Raw genomic sequence first — 19,260 nt, 5'->3', positions numbered from 1 at the left:
GGAGGCCGGGCGAGATGGCTCACGCCTGTAATCCCAGCACTTTGGGAGGCTGAAGCAGGCAGATCACCAGTGGTTGGGAGTTCGAGATTAGCCTAGCTAACATGGTGAAACCACGTCTCTACTAAATATACAAAATTAGCTGGGTGTGGCGGCATGCGCCCATAATCCCAGCTACTCGGGAGGCTGAAGCAGGAGAATCGCCTGAACCCGGGAGGCGGAGGTTAAGGTGAGCCAGAATCATGCCACTGCACTCCAGCCTGGGCCCTGGGTAACAGAGTAAAACTCGTTCTCAAAAAAAAAAAAAAAAGACATGAAAGCTGAGAAGCTGTGCCTGGAGTTCTGTCATGTTTGGGGGAAATGCCCGTTATCGTGCTGGGAACATAAATTACAAAGAGTGAAGCTGTAAACTTAGTAATGTCCTCAATGTTTAGATTCAAACTACAATGAAAGTTAAACACAGTCACCATTTTGGACATTTTATTTATAGAAATTTCCAGCAGAGCCATTGTTAAGTACCTTTGTCAGGAGATGCCTGTGAGAACCTAGATGGGAAAACAGCCACAAGTTGATCTGCATCTGTTCCTCCCCAAAACTCCACACACACCAGAACAGGAACAGCCAGGGGAGCCTCTGGGTGTGCAGTGATGCGCTGTCTGAGGCACAGCCCAGCACGTGCTTCCTCAGCAGATGCTACACACACAGATCTGGAGGAATGACAGAAACTTCACAGATGTAACCTCCAAGTGCGACCTCAAATGACAAACAACTTTCTCAGGTGGTGCCCGGACAGGAAAGGTACCAGAACAGAATCTGTAGAAAACCAAACCTGTCATGATTAGCATTCCTACCCGACGTTAACCTCCTAAACTAGCTGACTTTATTTATTTTGAAAGCAAATCAAGTGTATACAATCTCTTTTAAAAAATTGTGCAAACATTGTAAAGTTTTTAGGGGCTGTTTATAATCTGAAGAGATTTATAAAAAATTACTGGATTTGTTAGGACTATAAATACTAACCCAGCCTCCCCCATGAAAAAAGCAATTGTTACAAAAATATAAAAAATATACTAGCTTCTACGATTTAACCTTTCCACCAGAAACCTCACCACTCTGGGACTCATCCTGGTTTATATACCACACAGCAAGCACAAGCGCAATTTTTTCCATTTTTTAAGGAAGGAAAAGTTTTAGAACATTCCCTTTTGTTATTTGAGACTGTGGCTATTTTCTTCATAGGGGCTGTGACGAAGGTGGGTAAGGACAGTTTGGAGTTTCTGACTGTTTCCTCTACACGGACCCGGTGTGGAAATCACAGCATAGAGACTGCTCTAAGCCTCACTCCTCGGCCTCTTCTGCTTTCTCTCCAGCTCCTCCAATCCCATTTTGGGACATGCGGGGTCCCAGGCTCCTGAGCTTCCCTAACTTCCCACTGGGGAAGGCAGGGAGGATGGGGAGGCTCCCAGTGAGGGAGGCGAGGGCTAAGCCCGTAGCACCGCAGCCTCGAGTGTGGTCGGCCCGCCCTGGGTTGCTAATGGCAGGGAAGCCGCATGCTGGGGGATGGCACCCTCCTGGCCTGGGAGAGGACTGAGGCCACAGGTCAGAGTCTGCAGCCTGGGAGGGGAGCCGGAAACTAACGAAGGCAAAACACTGCATGAAAGCATGCCAATGAACCTCCAATTACGACTCACTGACTCCTCCACAGCAGCCAAGCTGCCAGGCAATTTTATCACCTAAAAGCAAGGAAACCGACCAGATTGAGCTCGCCACCATTCAAGAAAGGACAGGGCCTTGGCTGCTCTGCAGGTCCGGCGATTGCCCTTGAGGGGAGGACATTTCCAGCCCTCATTTCCCCGCTGCCGCCAGCAGGGGGCGATGTGCACACAGGCTCGGTCAGGGCCTCGGGAGAACAGGCACCGGTCACCCACGGGATGGGTCCACACCATTCCAGTGGGACTCTCCACGGAACTGGGACACTGCCGGGCTGCACCTTGTGTCCCTGAAATTCAGAGAGACCTCTCAGATTGGGTTCCAGCCTACGCATGTTCAAGGGAACCCATCATTCCCAAAGCTCGCCGGACGCACAGAGTTCTCAGGCCTGGCTGCGCTGCTGGGAAGCGGAGACCCGGTTCCTCCTGCAGCCTGGCTCACCCCCATGTCTCACCGTGGGGCCCTCTGACCGTGGCCGCAGCCCCCAGCATCTACCCAAAGCTAGTGCAGCATCCTGCCCAGTCCACGTGCTACTGTGCTCCCTGTGCCTGCCTCCAGGCCACCGGGCGGACCCTCTCAGCCCCAGGGGCCTTCCAGGCCTTTCTGTTCAAAGGACCGGATGCTTCACACCGCTAAGGGCTTTATTTCACAGATCACGGTGGTGAGTTTGGATTTCCAGCCCTCACCACGGTTAAGTCACACATTTCCCGACACCTGCTCATTTCTCCAGATCTTAACATCTCACCCAACACACCCTAGTTGTTGTAAACCCCAAATGAATTTTCCAGAAGCAAAAACAGTAACAGATTCAGAGAACCCTGGCCACACCTGCTGAGCAGGTCCCCTCTACTCTGGTTGCATATAGAATGCTTGTCTGCTTAAAAGAGAGGCGCTGTCAACATCAAGGCACAAAGAAAGACGTCTCCGGGGGCAAAATGATGATGAAGTGACCAGCGGTCTCTGCGAGGCCCAAGGCAGAGTCACGGGGGAGGCGAGTTCAGCCTGGTGGGCACTGGGCGGAAGAGCTGATGACGGGCCTCCCGCTGGGGCTCAGGCGTCCTCACGCGTACTTCTCCAGGAAGTTGATGTGGAAATCCTTCACCTTCTGCAGCACCGTCTTCAGCTTCTCCACTGGAGGGAGGATGGTCATCCTGGCAGGAGAGACAACAGTGTCAGCCTGGCTGCTCTGCAAGATGGGAGAGGAACGAATCCAGTAGCTCAAGCGCCCCTAGGATTGGAGGAGGGAGGTCTGCCTGGTCCGCTTCCACAGCTCCAGACCGGACAGCGCCCAGCACTTGGACCACTTTTCCCTTCATTCATATGTTGGTTTTTTCACCTAAGTAATACACGTGGACAAAAGTAATAAACTAGAGCAGCATTTAGGCTAAGATATATCCACCCATTACTGCAGAAGGCCTGCACCCCTTATTATTTTTTTTTTGAGATGGAGTTTTACTCTTGTTGCCCAGGCTGGAATGCAATTGCATGACCTCGGTTCACTGCAACATCCACCTCCCCGGGTTGAAATGATTCTCCTGCCTCAGCCTCCTGAGTAGCTGGGATTACAGGAGGTAATTAGCTGTAATTACAAAAATCACCATGCCCTGCTAATTTTTGTATTTTTAATAGAGACGGGGGTTTCACCATGTTGACCAGGCTGGTCTCGAACTCCTGACCTCATGATCCGCTCACCTTGGCCTCCCAAAGTGCTGGGATTACAAGCGTGAGCTACTGCACCCGGTCACATTTTCTTTTTTGAGACAGGGTCTCACTCTACTGCCCCAGCTTGAATGCAGTAGAGTGATCATAGCTCATTGCAACCTCAAACTCTTGGGCTCAGGCAATCCTCCCATCTCAGTCTCCCGAGTAGTTAGGATTACGGGCATATGCCAATATCCCTGGCTAGTTTTTAAACAACTTTTTGTAGAGACAGGGTCTTGCTATGTTGCCCAGGCTGGTCTTGAACTCCTGGACTCAAGCAATCCTGAATTCAGCCTCCCAAAGTGTGCGAGCCACTGCACTCAGCGCTCTGGAATATTCTGACCACTGAACAGAACTTTCTCTAGAGCATTGACTCTTGCTCTTTCCTACAGTTTGAGAGAGAGATTTCACTCCCACCTGAGGGGCCTTTTTTATCTCCAGTCAGTCTGACAGTGAGACACCCTCCAGTCACAGCTCTGCCTCCAAAGGAATTCCCAAGTTGCCACAGTAACTAACACCTCCCTCTCGTCCACCAATATGCTGCCTGGCCTTCCCGACAGCCGTCTTGCTCAAATCACTTTCTGACCGAGCCATCAAACACTGAGATGAGCCTGACCAGGGTTGGGAAGGCCAACCGGACAAGGTTTGTCCATCCAGGGGACACGACCCACAACCTTGCCTAAGTCAAGACTTGGCTCCGGTTGCTAACAGCTCATGCCATTTCTTCTTTTTAGCATCTGCCGCAGGAGACATCCGAGAACAACATGTGCGGGGAAGATGCTGTTCTGAAGAGAACTGGCCTCAGTGGAAAACCTCTGCTCCAGCCAGCTCAGCTGTGGGCACTGGCATTCCCGTCCACGCAGGGCCAGAACGGGGTACGCCCTGGGCGTGAGTGGAGCGAATTCCACTGCAGCTCTTCAGCAGGTTCCAGGATCACAGGCAGCGCTGCAGCCCAGGGTGCCATCAGGAGCTACCGAGCACGTGCCAGCACCACTCCAGGCACTGGCAGCTGTGTACTGCCGTCACAGAGTTGAAAATGGACAGCGAAATAAGAAAACACCTTACTGGGAACATTTCAGATGACGATGGGACAGCCGATGGAGGGGAGAGACAGAACAGTCAAGGAAGACCTTTCAGGGAATACGACCCTGAGAAGACAACCACCCAGTTTTTCTTAATCCCTGGGCAGGGTCTGAGCTTGGCTCTGCAGCAGGACAGAGTGGGGGTGACTCGTGGGAGGACAGGGTCTCCGCACCTCTCTCTCCGAAGTAGTCCTCTGCTCCATGTCAAGAAGCCCACATTTCCCTGGACCAGCCCCTGGTACGGACCAGCCCCTGGTGCGGAGAGGAAGTCATACCTGAAGTGGTAAGTGCCTTCCCTCTGCCCAAAGCCACTGCCGGGCACGACGCAGATGCCAGTCTCCTCCAGGAGCTTCATGCAGTAGAACATATCTGGAGCCATTTGATGGGCCTATGGGAGCAGACAGAGCTCATGATCATTCCTGGCTTTGCAAACACACCATTCAACCCTCAAAGCCAAATGTAATCTAAATGGCAGGTCTCTCTCCCACGGCAGTGCCCTTCTCCCCTTCCACTCCTAGAGGACCAGGGCCAGACGCTGGGATACTGCTGGTGGCTGGTGCCAGGCACAGACACCTGAAAACTACTGCAGGACAGCCAGGTGTAGCGGTGCTCCTGCCCGTCATCGGGGAGTGCCCATCCCCAGGCAGCCACTCGACAGGCATCAGTGGTGGCTTCCTGCAGGTCAAGCCACATAATTCTCTGAAAATGGGGCCCTGGGGTCTGCACGCAATTTTCATGGAACAAGCTCCTCTGAGGCAGTCTCAACACTGCTTTCCACACACTGGTTTGCATGACCACCCAGGGAGCCTGTTAACTACAGATTCTCAGGTTATATCACCAGGAAGTCTTTATTTTTAGTTTTATTTATTTATTTTTTTAGAGTCTCCCTCTGTTGCCCAGGCTGGAAGTGCAGTGGTACAATCTCGGCTTACTACAACCTCTGCCTCCTGGGTTCAAGCAATTCTCCTGCCTCAGCCTCCTGTGTAGCTGGAATTACAGGCACGCGCTACCATGCCCCACTAATTTTTGTATTTTTAGTAGAGACAGGGTTTCGCTATGTTGACCAGGCTGGTCTCGAACTCCTGACCTCAAGTGATCCGCCTGCCTCAGCCTCCCAAAATGCTGGGATTACAGGCGTGAGCCACTGCGTGCCCAGACTACAGCAGGAATTTTTTTTTTTTTTGAGACTGAGTCTCACTCTGTCACCCAGGCTGGAGTGCAATGGAGTGATCTCGGCTCACTGCAACCTCTGGCTACCCAGATTTAAGCGATTCTCCCTGCCTCAGCCTCTGGAATAGCTGGGATTACACTGCAGGCCACCATGCCCAGCTAATTTTTTTTATATTTTTAGTAGAGATGGGGGTTTTACCCATCTCTACTTGGCCAACCCATGTTGGCCAAGCTGGTCTCGAACTCCCGATCTCAGATGATCCACCTACCTTGGCTTCCCAAAGTGCTGGGATTACAGGCATGAGCCACCATACCTGGCCCACAGATTTTTTTTAAAACTTAAGAGGTCTTGCTCTCGCCCAGGCTGAAGTGCAGTAGCATGATCATAGCTCACTGTAGCCTCAACCTCCCAGGCTCAGGCGATCCTCCCAGCTCAGCCTCCCAAGCAGCTGGGACCACAGGCCTGCACCACCCAGCTAATCTTTAAATTTTTTGTAGAGAGGGTTTCACCGTGTTGCCCAGGCTGGTCTCAAACTCCTGGGCTCAAATGATCCTCCCACTTCAACCTCCCAAAGTGCTGGGACCACAGGTGTTAGCCACTGCACCCAGCCTAACACTAGGAATTCTGATTCTGTAGGTCTAGGGTGGGGCCTAGACTTGGGTGTTTAACAAGGTGTTCAGGAGGCTTGGGGGTGGGTGAGGACGCCACCTGCAGAAACTGCGCTCCCTGTGAGCCTCCAAGTGGGGTCTGTGGCACCTGAGAACTTAGTGGAACCACAGACTCTTAGGTTCCTTGCAGACCTAAGACCCTTTAAGAAAAAAAAAACAAAAAAAAAACAAGCCAGGCACAGTGGTTCATGCCTGCAATCCCAGCACTTTCGGAGGCTAAGGTGGGAGGTTCCCTTGAGGCCCAGGAGTTTGAGACCAGCCCTGGGGCAACAAAGTAAGACCCCATCTCTCTGTATAAGAATGTAATTAAGGCCGGGCGCGGTGGCTCAAGCCTGTAATCCCAGCACTTTGGGAGGCCGAGACGGGCAGATCACGAGGTCAGGAGATCGAGACCATCCTGGCTAACACGGTGAAACCCCGTCTCTACTAAAAATACAAAAAACTAGCCGGGCGAGGTGGCGGCGCCTGTAGTCCCAGCTACTCGGGAGGCTGAGGCAGGAGAATGGCGTGAACCCGGGAGGCGGAGCTTGCAGTGAGCTGAGATCCGGCCACTGCACTCCAGCCTGGGTGACAGAGTGAGACCCCGTCTCAAAAAAAAAAAAAGAATGTAATTAAAACAAAACAAACAAGCCAGGCACAGTGGCTCAAGCCTGTAATCCCAACTCTTAGGGAGGCAGAGGCAGGAGGATAGCTTGAGCCCAGGAGCTTGAGACCTGCCTAGGCAATATAGCAAGACCCCGTTCTCCACGAAAAGGAAAAACAAAAAGCAAAAAACAACAACAAAAAAGGCCCTAGGTGATGGGTGTACACACTGAAGTCTGGGAAGCGCTGCTCCAGGATGCAGTGGCTCGGTGGAGGTGGCAGCTCCTGCTGCTTCCCCCGCAAGCATCTCACCCAGGCACCTCCCTTGGGAGCAGCAGCATTGACAGAGTCCAGATCAGCTCCTCTCTCCTGGGGCCCGCCTCATGTTTGCCTGTCATCACAGCCCATGCCTGGGCCTCTGAGAACCTGTCATCTTACATGGTCAACACCACCTGGTCGAAAGGTGCATACAGTTCAGAGCCTCCAGGGCCAGCACTTCTGCTCCCCAAGATAAGCAGGGGCCCCCAACCCAGTGTCTCAGGTGAACCTGGTAAGAGAGAGCTAGCCCAGCCCATGCCCCAGACCTGAGCAGCCTCCACAGCTTTGACAGGAATGAAGATCCGAGGGAAGGCATACATGGCACCCTGCAAGGGGTTGCAGTGAATTCCTGGGACTTGGTTAAACAGGTCTTCCGTCAGCTTTGCTTTTTTGGCCAGATTACCCAGGACCGACTCCTTCTCCTGATGAGAGACGGAAACAGCACAGTAGTCAGTATCTCTGGATAAAGATTCACTCTAGCCACTGATCTTTCCTGCAGCACTTGCAGAAATCCTGGATGATGACTTTGCTCCAGCTTTGAATGTATATCCCCTCTGACCCAGGTGCTGACTCGGATTTGCTCTGCCTGGGTCACAGGCCCCATGCACACCACACAGACAGAGTGGGCGGGGTGGTTTGTTCCTTCGACACTGGGGTATCAAACAGACTGACCAAAGAAGAGCTTGTGTGAGCCTGAGCACAGCAAAACAGGGAGTGGCTGGGCCTCCCAGCAGGAATTCTTCCACAGCGCTCACCCTGGGACGCTGCCACGTGCCCTGGGGTGTGGGGCACACAGACACCAGGGAGTTCTAGGCCAAAGGGTAGAGCCCGGCAGCCTGTGTCATGGGTTCTATTCTCGTACCAGGATGTCCTTCCAGAAAATGAGAAAAACCAGTTGTTGCCTGTCAGTCTGTATGGACTCGGCTCTGGAGGGAATTCCTCAGAACATGCTTCTAGGACACATGCCCATTCTTCTGCAGACAGGCCCCACCAATGCATCTGGGGGCCAGTGCACCCCACCCTCTGTCTGTGTGGTGTGCATGCAGCACAGGACCCAGGCAGAGCAAGTCAGGATCAGTGACTGGGCCTGAGCTGGGCATGTGTCTACAGCTAGAGCAGAGTCGCTGTCCAGGGCTTCCACAGGTGCCGCTGGCCAAGTGGTGTGGAAGGTGTGGGCTGCAGGTGAAGGCATAAGCACTATGTGGCCTGTCTGCGTGGGCAGCATGGTTCAGCCTGGCATCACGACACGGGCCACAACACAGATGGACCTGGAGGACATCATGATTAGGAAAATAAGCCAGCCACAAAAATACAAATAAGACATGACTCTGCTTTGTTTTTTTTGTTTTAGACAGAGTCTCGCTTTGTCACCCAGGCTGGAGTCTCATGGCGCAATCTCGGCCCACTGCAACCTCTGCCTCCCGGGTTCAAGTGACTCTCCTGCCTCAGCCTCCCGAGTAGCTGGGATAACAGGCATGTACCATCCCTGGCTGATTTTTGTATTTTTAGTAGATAATGAGGTTTGACCATGTTGGCCAGGCTGGTCTCAAACTCCTGACCTCAGATGATCCACCCGCCACAACCTCCCAAAGTGCTGGGATTACAGGCGTGAGCCACTCACTGTTCCCGGCCAACATGACTCCATTTATATGAGGAACCTTGAGGAGGTGAGTGCAGAGAGAAGAGGGTAGAAGGGTGGCTGCCTGGGCTCAGGGAAGGGCAGGGTGGGGTATTAGTGGGTAACAGGCAGAGCTCAGTGTGGGATCATGGAACAGCTCTGGAGATGGATGGTGGTAATGGCCGCACAATAGTGTGAATGGCCTGAATGCCAGAGAACGGAGTACTTTATAAAGGTTAAAAAAATCGACTTTATTTGCATTTTACCACAATTTTTTAAAAAAGAGGTGAGCCTGCACCAGTTGGGAGTTGACTTCTAGGTTACCTGACCCATAAATTCCTTTGTTTCAACGGATCAAAGCTGGTCAGAGCTGGAGAACTCTGTCAAGCTGTGAGAACACGGGTTAGCAGAGGTCGGCGGGGGCCTGGGATCCATGCTGCGCCCCACCACCTCCTCATCTTCTTTTCAATTTCATGAGTCCCCCCAGTGTGTTATCGGGAAACAACGCCATTCCCTCCTCGACACTCGCCGTGAGGAAGAGGAAGGGTTCACCTGCCCACACACACTCTCAGTTCTCCTACTTCCAAACAATGACCAGCTGTACCTCCGGACTTCAACTCAAGGGGGTGGTTCAGGCTCCGAGGAGACATGCGTGCCCCTGCAGGCCACACCCCCAGGAGGCTGCCGTCTGGCCATCTGGAGACAGGCCAGCCACCGGCCCAGCAGGAACTCTCGTGACCCTGGCTGCAGGGATGTGGACACATCACAGTGGACTCACGCGGCTGAATTGCTCAAAGGACTCCTCTCCTGCCACCGGGGGATTCACAACGATGTCCATGGCAGCCTGCCCGGACACTGGGGGGCACAGGCGCACTGAGAGCAGCTTCACCAGCTGGCCCTTGATCTCAGGGTGCAGGTTGATCACCTCCATGTAGCCTCCTCTGTAACCACACCTGGAGGGCCGAAGAGAGGGAGAGGACCACCAGTTACAGAAAGACCTCAACAAAGTGCCATTTGGACAGCCAGAATCGAAAGCATCCCCACACCCAACACCTACTGGCCAGGTGTGGCTGCGTTCTTGCCAATGGAAAGTGAACAACAGTGATGATTGTGTACAAATTCCTATTTTTTTTTAAGAGACAGGAGCTTTTCCTGTCACCCAGGCTGGAGTGCAGTGGCATGATCACAGCTCACTGCAGCCTCAACCACCTAGGCTCAAGCAATAGTCCCACCTCGGCCTCCCAAATAGCTGGGACTACACTACAGGTGTGTGCCACCACATATGGCTCATTTTTAAAATTTTTATGTATGTAGAGATAGGGTTTTGCTATGTTGCTCAGTCTGGTCTTGAACTCCTGGCCTCAAGTGATCCTCCCGCCTCAGCTTCCCAAAGTGCTGGGATTACAGGCGGGAGTCACCATGACAAGTTTCTGTAATTTATAGCCAAAAGAATCCTCATTGATACATTCAAATCATATGAAAATAAGCTGAGGACATGTAATGAGTTAAAAAAAAAAAAAAAAAAAAAAAACCTTTCTAAACCAAATCAGCAACATACATCTTCTTCTCCAGTGTGTGGCTGCAAACGTTCACACTAACTACCATAGGAACGCAGGTACCCGGAGGCAGGAACCTGGTCACCTTCTTCCATGCATCCCCCACCCCCAGCCTCAGAGTACCTGACACGATGAGATGCTCAGTAACATGCTTTTTGGGGGGCCAGGTGCGTGGCTCACTCCTGTAATCACAGCATTTTCAGAGGCCAAGGTGGGCAGATCACTTGAGGTCAGGTGTTCAAGACCAGCCTGGCCAACATGGTGAAACCCTGTCTCTATTAAAAATACAAAAAAATTAGCTTGGCATGGTGGCACATGCCTGTAATCCCAGCTACTCAGGAGGCTGAGGCAGAAGAACTGCTTGAACCAAGACCGGGAGGAGGCAGAGGTTGCAGTGACCTGAGATTGCGCCCCTGCACTCCAGCCTGGGCTCCAGAGCGAGACTACATCTCAATAAAACAAAAAACAAAACATGCTTTTGGGATCACACTGCTGAACAAAACCGGTCAAGATTCCCATCTGATCCCTTGACTGGACATTCCAAGGTGGGAAGATAAATTCTAACATCTCAGAAAAGTGTCCCGTAACAAAAATGGAAAGAAAGAACTTTCTGCTTAATCCTCTGCTGATGAGCAGAGAATCAAAATGAGTAAAGCAGTCAGACCCTAATTCATCCAGATCTGAGAACACAGGACACTCAGGACCCCAACATCAGGGCACTGACTGGTAGCATAATCAATAACTGAGATGGGGCAATGTATAAGTGTGTAGTAAACACGCTTGAGTTTGAAAACTGAGTTCACCGAGAACAGATTTGTTTAGGAAAAGAGCTACAGAGCAAAAGGAAGTGAAGAAGGCGCCAGGACTGCTACAGTGTAGACCAGAAAGACCAGTCTACGTTAGCCTGCGTCCAGATCAAAGAAGCCCAAGAACAGTTTTGCAGCCATCCCAAGGCGGCTGCTCCCTTGACCTGGCGGAAGTATTCCTTCGAGCTTTCACGCTTACACTGTTCCAGCCTAACAACCAACAGCCCTCCCCATGCTGACACCTGGCACAGAATAGGATCCCACCACGTTGGGAATGCATGCCCTTTGCTGCAAACCCACTGGTCTCTCCTCAGTCTCTGTGGCTTCCTGCTCTTTCCCCTAACCTCCCAGCAGTGGGGGCCAAGGCCCAGGCCTCACTCCATGTGAGTATGAGACATGTCCAGGCTCAGAGCTCCAACAATCTTACAATTCACACCCACACATCTCCCAAACTTAAACCACCTACCAGATGTCAGCTTGCCTGGAGACTTACACATCTCTCTCCACCTGGACACCAAGCTGACATATTTCACTTTAACAGGTTCAAAACTGAACTCCTGCTCTTTCTCCCTAAACCTGCTTCACCCTCAGCCTTCCTCATCTATTGACTGCAACACCATCCTTCCCGTTGTTTGAACAAACAACTAAGGATTCATTGTGCAGTGGCGCAATCACAGCTCCCTGCAGCCTGGAACTCCTGGGCTCAAGCAATCCTCCCACCTCAGCCTCCTGAGTAGCTGGAAGCGTGCACCACCAAACCTGGCCGAGTTTTAAAACGCTTTTTTGTAGAGAAGGGGTCTTGCTATATTATCCAGGCTGATCTCAAACTCCCGGCCTTGAGTGACCCTCCCACCTCGGCCTCCCAAAGTTCTTGGATCACAGACTTGAGCCACTGCACCTGGCCAGGATTCATCCTTAACTCTTCTCTCCCACACCTGTCTTTTCCATCCACAACTCCTATCAACTCCACCTTCAAATACATCCAGGATCCTCTCCCCATCTCTGCCTGGTGCACAATATTTCACCTGTGAGACTGTAACAGCCTCCTGGTCTCTGTCTCCATCTGTACCCCATCCCCTACCACACAGCAGCCAGAAGGAGCAACATACCAGCTAAGCAAGGCCACACCCCCTCTAAAAACTCCTATCTCATGCTGAGCACAGGTGAAAAATACAATCACCAAAGTGGCCCAGGTGACCCGACCTCCTATGATTCTCAGGTCTCCACTTCTGCCACTGCCCCCTCATCCCCTCCTTTCCAGCTCCTGGCTGTTCTGCCAACATGGCAGGTGTGTTCCACCAACACGGCAGGTGTGCTGCTACCACAGGGTCTTTGCCCAGGCTGCCCCCTCTGCCTGCAATGCTCTTCCCCCAGATATCTGCACAGTTCCCCACCACACTCCTTCGGGGTTTAACTCAGAAGCCAACTCCTCGGTGAGGCTGCACCACTTCAGCCTTCGACCCCACCCCTACCTCTCTCCTAATGACTGTTCTCCGTTGGATGCACGATTTACTCATTTGCCTACAGTTCTCTCCCCTCACTAGAACCCATGCTTTGTGCTGGCAGGAGGGTGTTCGCTGTGGCATCCCCAGCACTGAGATCAGTGCCGGACTCATCGTAAGTGCTCAGTAAATATTAGCTGAATGAACAGACACAGGATTACAGCTGACCCTTTAGCCTCTGAGGTCATGCAGTGCCTAAGGCAGCCCTGCATCCAGAGTACGGCCCGTCAGCCTAACAGCATCTGTTTGTCTGCTCCATCTGCTCTCCCTGACCCCTCAGACATCAATCAACCTCAGAACAACAGTGACAGAGAAAACACCAGGTGTCACAAGCTGCCACGTAGTCCTGTTTCCACTCCATCATTTGTCCGTTGTCTGGCTTCTCTGAGCACGTCCTTATTTGAGCCCCTGCACGAGGGCTGTTCTCACACCATGGCTCTCCTGCTGGGGAGATGCAGAAGCAACAGATAAGGGCAGCCTTCTCTCCATCCAGGTGAGTAGACCACGGCACAGGGCAGAGGAGCCGGCAGCGTGAGGATCTGGTGGGCCCAGCAGTGGCGGGAGGGGAGGGAGGCCCACGTACTCGCCCATGTAGCCCTTGGAGGTGGAGTGGAAGGAGGCGAGCTCCACGTTGCTGGAGTACTCGGGCCCCATCTCATACAGCACCTTCTTGAAGGAGTGGAATCTGCAATCTGGAGAGTACACGTTGTCCTGGTACACCTGCGGGGGCACGGCAGGGACGGTCACCAAAGGGCCCTCAAAGAGGCTGCTGCCCAGTGTGGCCAAGGCAAGGGAGGGCACAGGTGCTGTAGGCCATGAGGCCCAGCCTCCTGTGCCACTTCCAGGGATGAGCCAAGTGTGCCTGAAGGAACTTTCTAGAATAAGCAAGGAGGCAAGGCCTCAGGCTGGATGCTGAGACAGCTCAGGAGCTCACTTGATTTCTCTCACATTCATCCCCGCCCAATCCCCAGACTTCCCTTCCACCCCATCTGACCAGTGATGGTGCCGAGACGCCCATCCTCGCAAGCAGACTCTCCTCCTAAAGCACGGTGCTTCCTTGCTTTACCAACACCGTGGCTATGGCATTAGTGCCCCTTTCCTCTGATCTCCTATTTGAAGAGCTAACCCTGTTGGGTTTCCTTTGCAACACTTAACCCCCCAGAGTGGAATCATTGTGTTCTTCCGCCCACTTTTCCCTGCCAGAGCAGCACCTACACCCGTTTGGTTCTTTCCAGTCCCCAGAGTCCAGCACTCACAGCTGGCAGACACCCACCCTGGCCTTTGAGGTTAATTCCCCATCTGTTTTGGAGATCAGAGAAACTGAGCCTTTCTGGGGCCCTGGGGATCAGTCGGAGGGTCAAGCTGGCTCCATCACCAAGCCAGGCCCTGTCCTCCTCATCCTCCTCTTCCCAGACCCAGAGGGAAGTTCTGTGTACCAGGTCATGAGGAAAACCATGGGTCTCTCTGCTGCCTTCTCTCTCCTTTAGAAATGAAGATGTCACGCCTATCTACTATTAAGGCAACACTTTGATGGGTAAGCTGTGTGTGTATGTATGTGTCTGTGTATGTATGTGCATGTGTCTGTGTATGCATGTGTGTGTGTGTGTATGTACGTACGTATATGTCTGTGTGTATGCCTGTGTGTGTATGCGTGTGTATGTGTCTGCATTTGTATGTGTGGCGTGTGTTGGGGGGGGTGACAAGGAGCAAATAAATGAAGGCAGAGGGCTAGAAGCTGCAGCTCACCGGAAACCATGCAGAAATGAAGAAGAAACAAAAAGAGGATTTGATGGAACCTCAGTTTCTTTCCAAAGCAGAAAAATAATGAGCAGACTTTGGTTCCAGAACTGGAGTTCAAGAAGCAACAGGTATGGGGTTAAGATCCCTTCCTAAGATGTAAGCGAATTAAATGAGACAGTAGATACAGAAGCGCTGGGAGGCATAGAACTACAGCTTTATGAGGAGTGGGTGTCAAGTCATTTCTGCCACTGGGAACCCACCCTCCCTTGTTGGATAGGAGCCCCTCAGCTGGCCCTCAAGGAATAACCCTCCTTGGTTCTCTATCTGGAGGTTTGGGAAAAGAAAGCAGAGGGCCCACCCTAGGCTCTGGGCCTGGCCAATCTGCATACTGGAACCCCTACATCACAGTGATTGGTTCAGCAATGGGCGTGTGACTCAGGCTGAACCAATGAGGCTCAATTCTGAGACTTGCTGGAACCACCAGGGCAAAAAGCCCTCTTTCTAGGCTGGGAATCTCTAGGCTGGGAAGATAACAGGCCTGTGTATGAGGCCAACAGAGAGGGGTGGAAAAGGGAAAGAGGACCTGAAAGATAAGGTCCAAGCCCCCGGATTCAGCTGCACACCTGTGACCCCACCAGCATTTTTCCTTTTTCCTTTTTCTTTTGGAACTTAAGTGATTTGGGCTGAATTTCTGAAATTTACAACCAAGAGTACAAACCAATAAAGGGGTAATTTAGGTCACAGTCTCACAAGTTGTAACACTGAACATCCTCACCCTAGGCCAGAATAATTCCTCCAACACCAAGACAGCCCTCTGGCTGCAGAACAATGGCGGCTGGGTACCTCCCTCTAGAAGAGAAAGCTAGTGCCCATCCCCTCTGAGTGGGGACACTCTTACCTCATCAGCAAGGAGAAAGAGTTTCTCTTCCCAGGCAAAGTGGATTACATCTTCTATGCACTTTCTGCTTTGTACCTGGCCTATAAAATCCCCAAGAAAACCAAAATGTTGGTTGTAATGCTGTTTAAATTGTCCCCAGGTCAGAAGCCCATCCAGAATCACTCTGGTGCCCTGTGTTCCCTCGAGCCCCCCAGAGACCCCCTCCCCAGTGCCACGCATGATGGTGTAGTTGGCCTCCAGGGACACCCAGAAGAGCTGCCCGCGTGTCTGACTCTCCTCAGCCAGTTATGCGAGGGAGAAGGGGTTCTCACCCGCCTCTCTTATTTTTATTTTTATTTTTTATTTATTTTTATTTTTTGAGAGCGGAGTCTCGCTGTGTCGCCCAGGCTGGAGTGCAGTGGCGTGATCTCGGCTCACTGCAAGCTCCGCCTCCCGGGTTCCCGCCATTCTCCCGCCTCAGCCTCCGGAGTAGCTGGGACTACAGGCACCCGCCACCGCGCCCAGCTAGTTTTTTTTTTTTGTATTTTTAGTAGAGACGGGGTTTCACCGTGTTAGCCAGGAGGGTCTCGATCTCCCGACCTCGTGATCCACCCGCCTCGGCCTCCCAAAGTGCTGGGATTACAGGCTTGAGCCACCGCGCCCGGCCTTATTTTTATTTTTTTTTAGATGGAGTTCTGCTGTTGTTGCCCAGGCTGGAGTGCAGTGGCATGATTTCGGCTCACTGCAACCTCCACCTCCCAGGTTCAAGCAATTCTCCTGCCTCAGCCTCCCGAGTAGTTGGGATTACAGGCTTGCACCACCACGCCTGGCCAATTTTGTATTTTTAGTAGAGACAGGGTTTCTCCATGTTGGTCAGGCTGGTCTTGAACTCCCAACCTCAGGTGATCCACTCACCTCGGCCTCCCAAAGTGCTGGGATTACAGGTGTGAGCCACCACGCCCAGCCTGGCTCTTATTTTTATGAAGGCTTTGTGTGTAGGTGTGGTGGTGTGTGTGTGTGCATACACTTGCATGTGCAAGTGTCTGTGTGTGGTGTGTTGGCATGGTGGGGTGTGTGTGTGGTGTGTGGTGTGGTGGGGTATGTCCGTGTGGTATGTGTGTCAGTGTGGTGGGGGTGTGTCTGTGTGGTGTGCATGTAGGTGTGGTGTGTATGTGTGTGGGTGTGGGGTGTGTGTCTGTGTGGTATGTGGCGTGTGTCTGTGTGGTATGTATGTAGGTGTGGTGGGGTGTGTGGTGTGTGTGTCTATGTAGTATGTGTGTAGGTGTGGTTGGGTGTATAAGTCTGTGTGTGGGGTGTGTGTGTATGGGTGTGGGGGGGTGTGTGTGAGTCTGTAGTGTGTGTGTAGGTGTGGTGGGGGTGTCTGAGTCTGTGTGTGTCTGTGGTGTGTGTGTAGGTGTGGTGCGGTATCTAAGTCTGTGTGGTATGTGTGTGGGGTGTGTGTGTGGGGGGTGTGTGTGTGTATGTGGTGCGTGTGCAGGTGTGTGGGTGTGGTGGGGGTGTGTCTGTTGTGTGTGTGTAGGTGTGGTGGGGGTGTGTGAGTCTGTGTGTAGGTGTGGTGGGGAATGTGTTGCGTGTGTGTGTGTGTGTGCAGGTGTGGTGGGGTGTGTCTGTATTTGGTGTGTAGGTGTGGTGGGGTGTATGTATGTGGTATATGTGTAGGTGTGGCGGGGTGTGTGTATGTGGTGTATGTGTAGGTATGTTGGGGTGTGTGTGCACACACGTGTATGTGTGGGTGTTTGTGTGCAGTGTGTGTAGTATGTGTCTATGTGTGTTGTACGTGTCTCTGTGGTGTGTGTATGTGGTGTGTTTGTGTATGTGGTGTGTGGTATGTCTGCGCTGCAGAACAGAGAGGCATGGAAGCATCATAAGGAGCAGGGAGAAAAGGCCCAGTACAATGGCTCACGCCTGTAATCCCGGTGCTTCGAGAGGCCAGGGTGGGAGGATCGCTTGAGACCAGGAGTTCCAGATCAGCCTGGACAACACAGCAACACCTCATCTCTACAATAAAAATTATCCAGGTGTGGTGGCTTACAGCTGTAGTCCCAGCTACTTGGGAGGCTGAGGCTGGAGGATCGCTTGAGCTCAGGAATTTGAGGCTGCAGTAAGCTATGACTGTTCCACTGCACTCCAGCACGGGTGACAGAGCAAGACTCTGTCTCAAAAATAAAACAAAGAACGGGAAAATACAACTGCAGGAGTTAAATCTATCAGCTAGTGCCCTCCCCCGATTACTGCATACCAGCAGCAGATGGTGAAGAGACTCGCACTGGCTATGGTCACCAGGTGAAGAGTTAGCTCCTTTCTCCCCAGAGAGGAACCCATGAGCTCCACAAGGCAGGGACAAGGCCTCTCCCCGCTCAAGATCTGCCCTCAAAGACAGCACTCAACAGGCACTCAATAAATAACTGCAGAATAAATGCTAAGTGAATGAGCCTGGGCACCAGCTTTGGTGTCTCCTGTCAGCTGCTACCCGGCATCACTAAAGATGAGCACGCTGCAGGACTCAACACTAACAAGGAACACTTACAACACATTTTATTATTTTTCTTTAATTTTTGAGTCGGAGTCTCACTCTGTCACCTAGGCTGGAGTGCAGTGGCACAGTCTTGGCTCACTGCAACCTCTGCCTCCTGGGTTCAAGTGATTCTCTTGCCTCAGCCTCCTGAATAGCTGGGACTACAGGCGTGAGCCCCCATGCCCAGCTAACTTTTTATTTTTGAAAAGGGGTTTCACCATGTACCCAGGCTGATCTTGAACTCCTGGACCCCAAGTGATCCACTCACCTCGGCCTCCCAAAGTGCTGAGATTACAGGCGTGAGCCACCGCACCCAGACTGCATTTTAGAGAAATGAGTGCAAACAGCAAGATGGTGATCCATCTGTTCACACGAAATGCCATGGGTACAGGTGAGGGAAGGAGTAAACGCAACGAGGTAGAAATGGGACCTTCCCTCAGTATTTCCTGAGATCTGCTTTGAGTGTGGCACCGGGAATATCTGATGTGCTCACAATATCCTCTGGAAAACCACCACTACAATCAGGCTTGCTAACTTCTTAACAAGGGCCATGTTTGTTTACTATATGTCTGTGTATATTACATATATATCTTGAGTGTGTGTACATACATGTCTATACATGCATGCATGTATATTCTTTACAGTGTCTTGCTCTGTCACTCTTGCTGGAGTGCAGTTGCATGATCCTAGCTCACTGCAGCCTCAAACTCCTAGGCTCAAGCCATCCTCCAGCCTCAGCCTCCCAAAGTGCTGGGATTATAGGCATGAGCCTCTGCACCCAGCCTATTATTGTGTGTGTGCGTACATACATATATACACGCATATATACACACATACACACATATATGTACATATACACGTATATACACACACATATATATGCGTATATATATACATGTGTATATATAGATATGCAAAACAGTATGTAAGAGTATCTTACCTTTTTGTTAATAATACCTATATTCTGGTTTATGCAAAAATATAAACACGCCTGGAAAAAACATACACACGTATCTTGTAAGAGTGTGGCATGATTCCATCAGAATTTCTATCTTGAACTAGCTAAGCAATGAACCAATTCCGTTACTAAGGGACCAACTTTTCTTCTTCCAAGAAAGCACCAATTAGCCTTCCTGTTTAAAAAGCTCAGGGGTTTGGGAGGCCGAGACGGGCGGATCACGAGGTCAGGAGATCGAGACCATCCTGGCTAACATGGTGAAACCCCGTCTCTACTAAAAAATACAAAAAACTAGCCGGGCGACATGGCGGGCGCCTGTAGTCCCAGCTGCTTGGGAGGCTGAGGCAGGAGAATGGCGTAAACCCAGGAGGCGGAGCTTGCAGTGAGCTGAGACCCGGCCACTGCACTCCAGCCTGGGCGGCAGAGCGAGACTCCGTC

At 51.8% G+C, this 19,260-nt stretch overlaps 1 protein-coding gene across 2 annotated transcripts in view; it reads right to left on the bottom strand.

Moving 5' to 3' along the window:
• Window positions 1-463: 463 nt before the first annotated feature.
• Window positions 464-19,260, bottom strand: part of GPT2 (glutamic--pyruvic transaminase 2) — a 49,328-nt gene continuing 30,531 nt past the window's right edge. Inside the window, exons 7-12 of one of the 2 annotated variants that reach the window (XM_033218306.1) lie at window positions 15,350-15,429; window positions 13,295-13,431; window positions 9,626-9,800; window positions 7,496-7,651; window positions 4,766-4,878; window positions 464-2,858 (exon numbers count right to left, since the gene is read on the bottom strand). In XM_033218306.1, coding sequence (XP_033074197.1) covers window positions 2,768-2,858; window positions 4,766-4,878; window positions 7,496-7,651; window positions 9,626-9,800; window positions 13,295-13,431; window positions 15,350-15,429 — 752 coding nt within the window. In that variant the 3' untranslated portion in view covers window positions 464-2,767. The remainder of the gene's footprint in view (window positions 2,859-4,765; window positions 4,879-7,495; window positions 7,652-9,625; window positions 9,801-13,294; window positions 13,432-15,349; window positions 15,430-19,260) is intronic. The other variant, XM_033218305.1, reaches the window with a different exon arrangement.

This window comes from Trachypithecus francoisi, unplaced genomic scaffold (genome assembly GCF_009764315.1).
Source record: "Trachypithecus francoisi isolate TF-2019V2 unplaced genomic scaffold, Tfra_2.0 Lachesis_group10, whole genome shotgun sequence".
Lineage (NCBI taxonomy): Eukaryota > Metazoa > Chordata > Mammalia > Primates > Cercopithecidae > Trachypithecus > Trachypithecus francoisi.
Note: the sequence above shows the minus strand (reverse complement) of the source record. Positions and strands in the feature narration are given on the sequence as shown.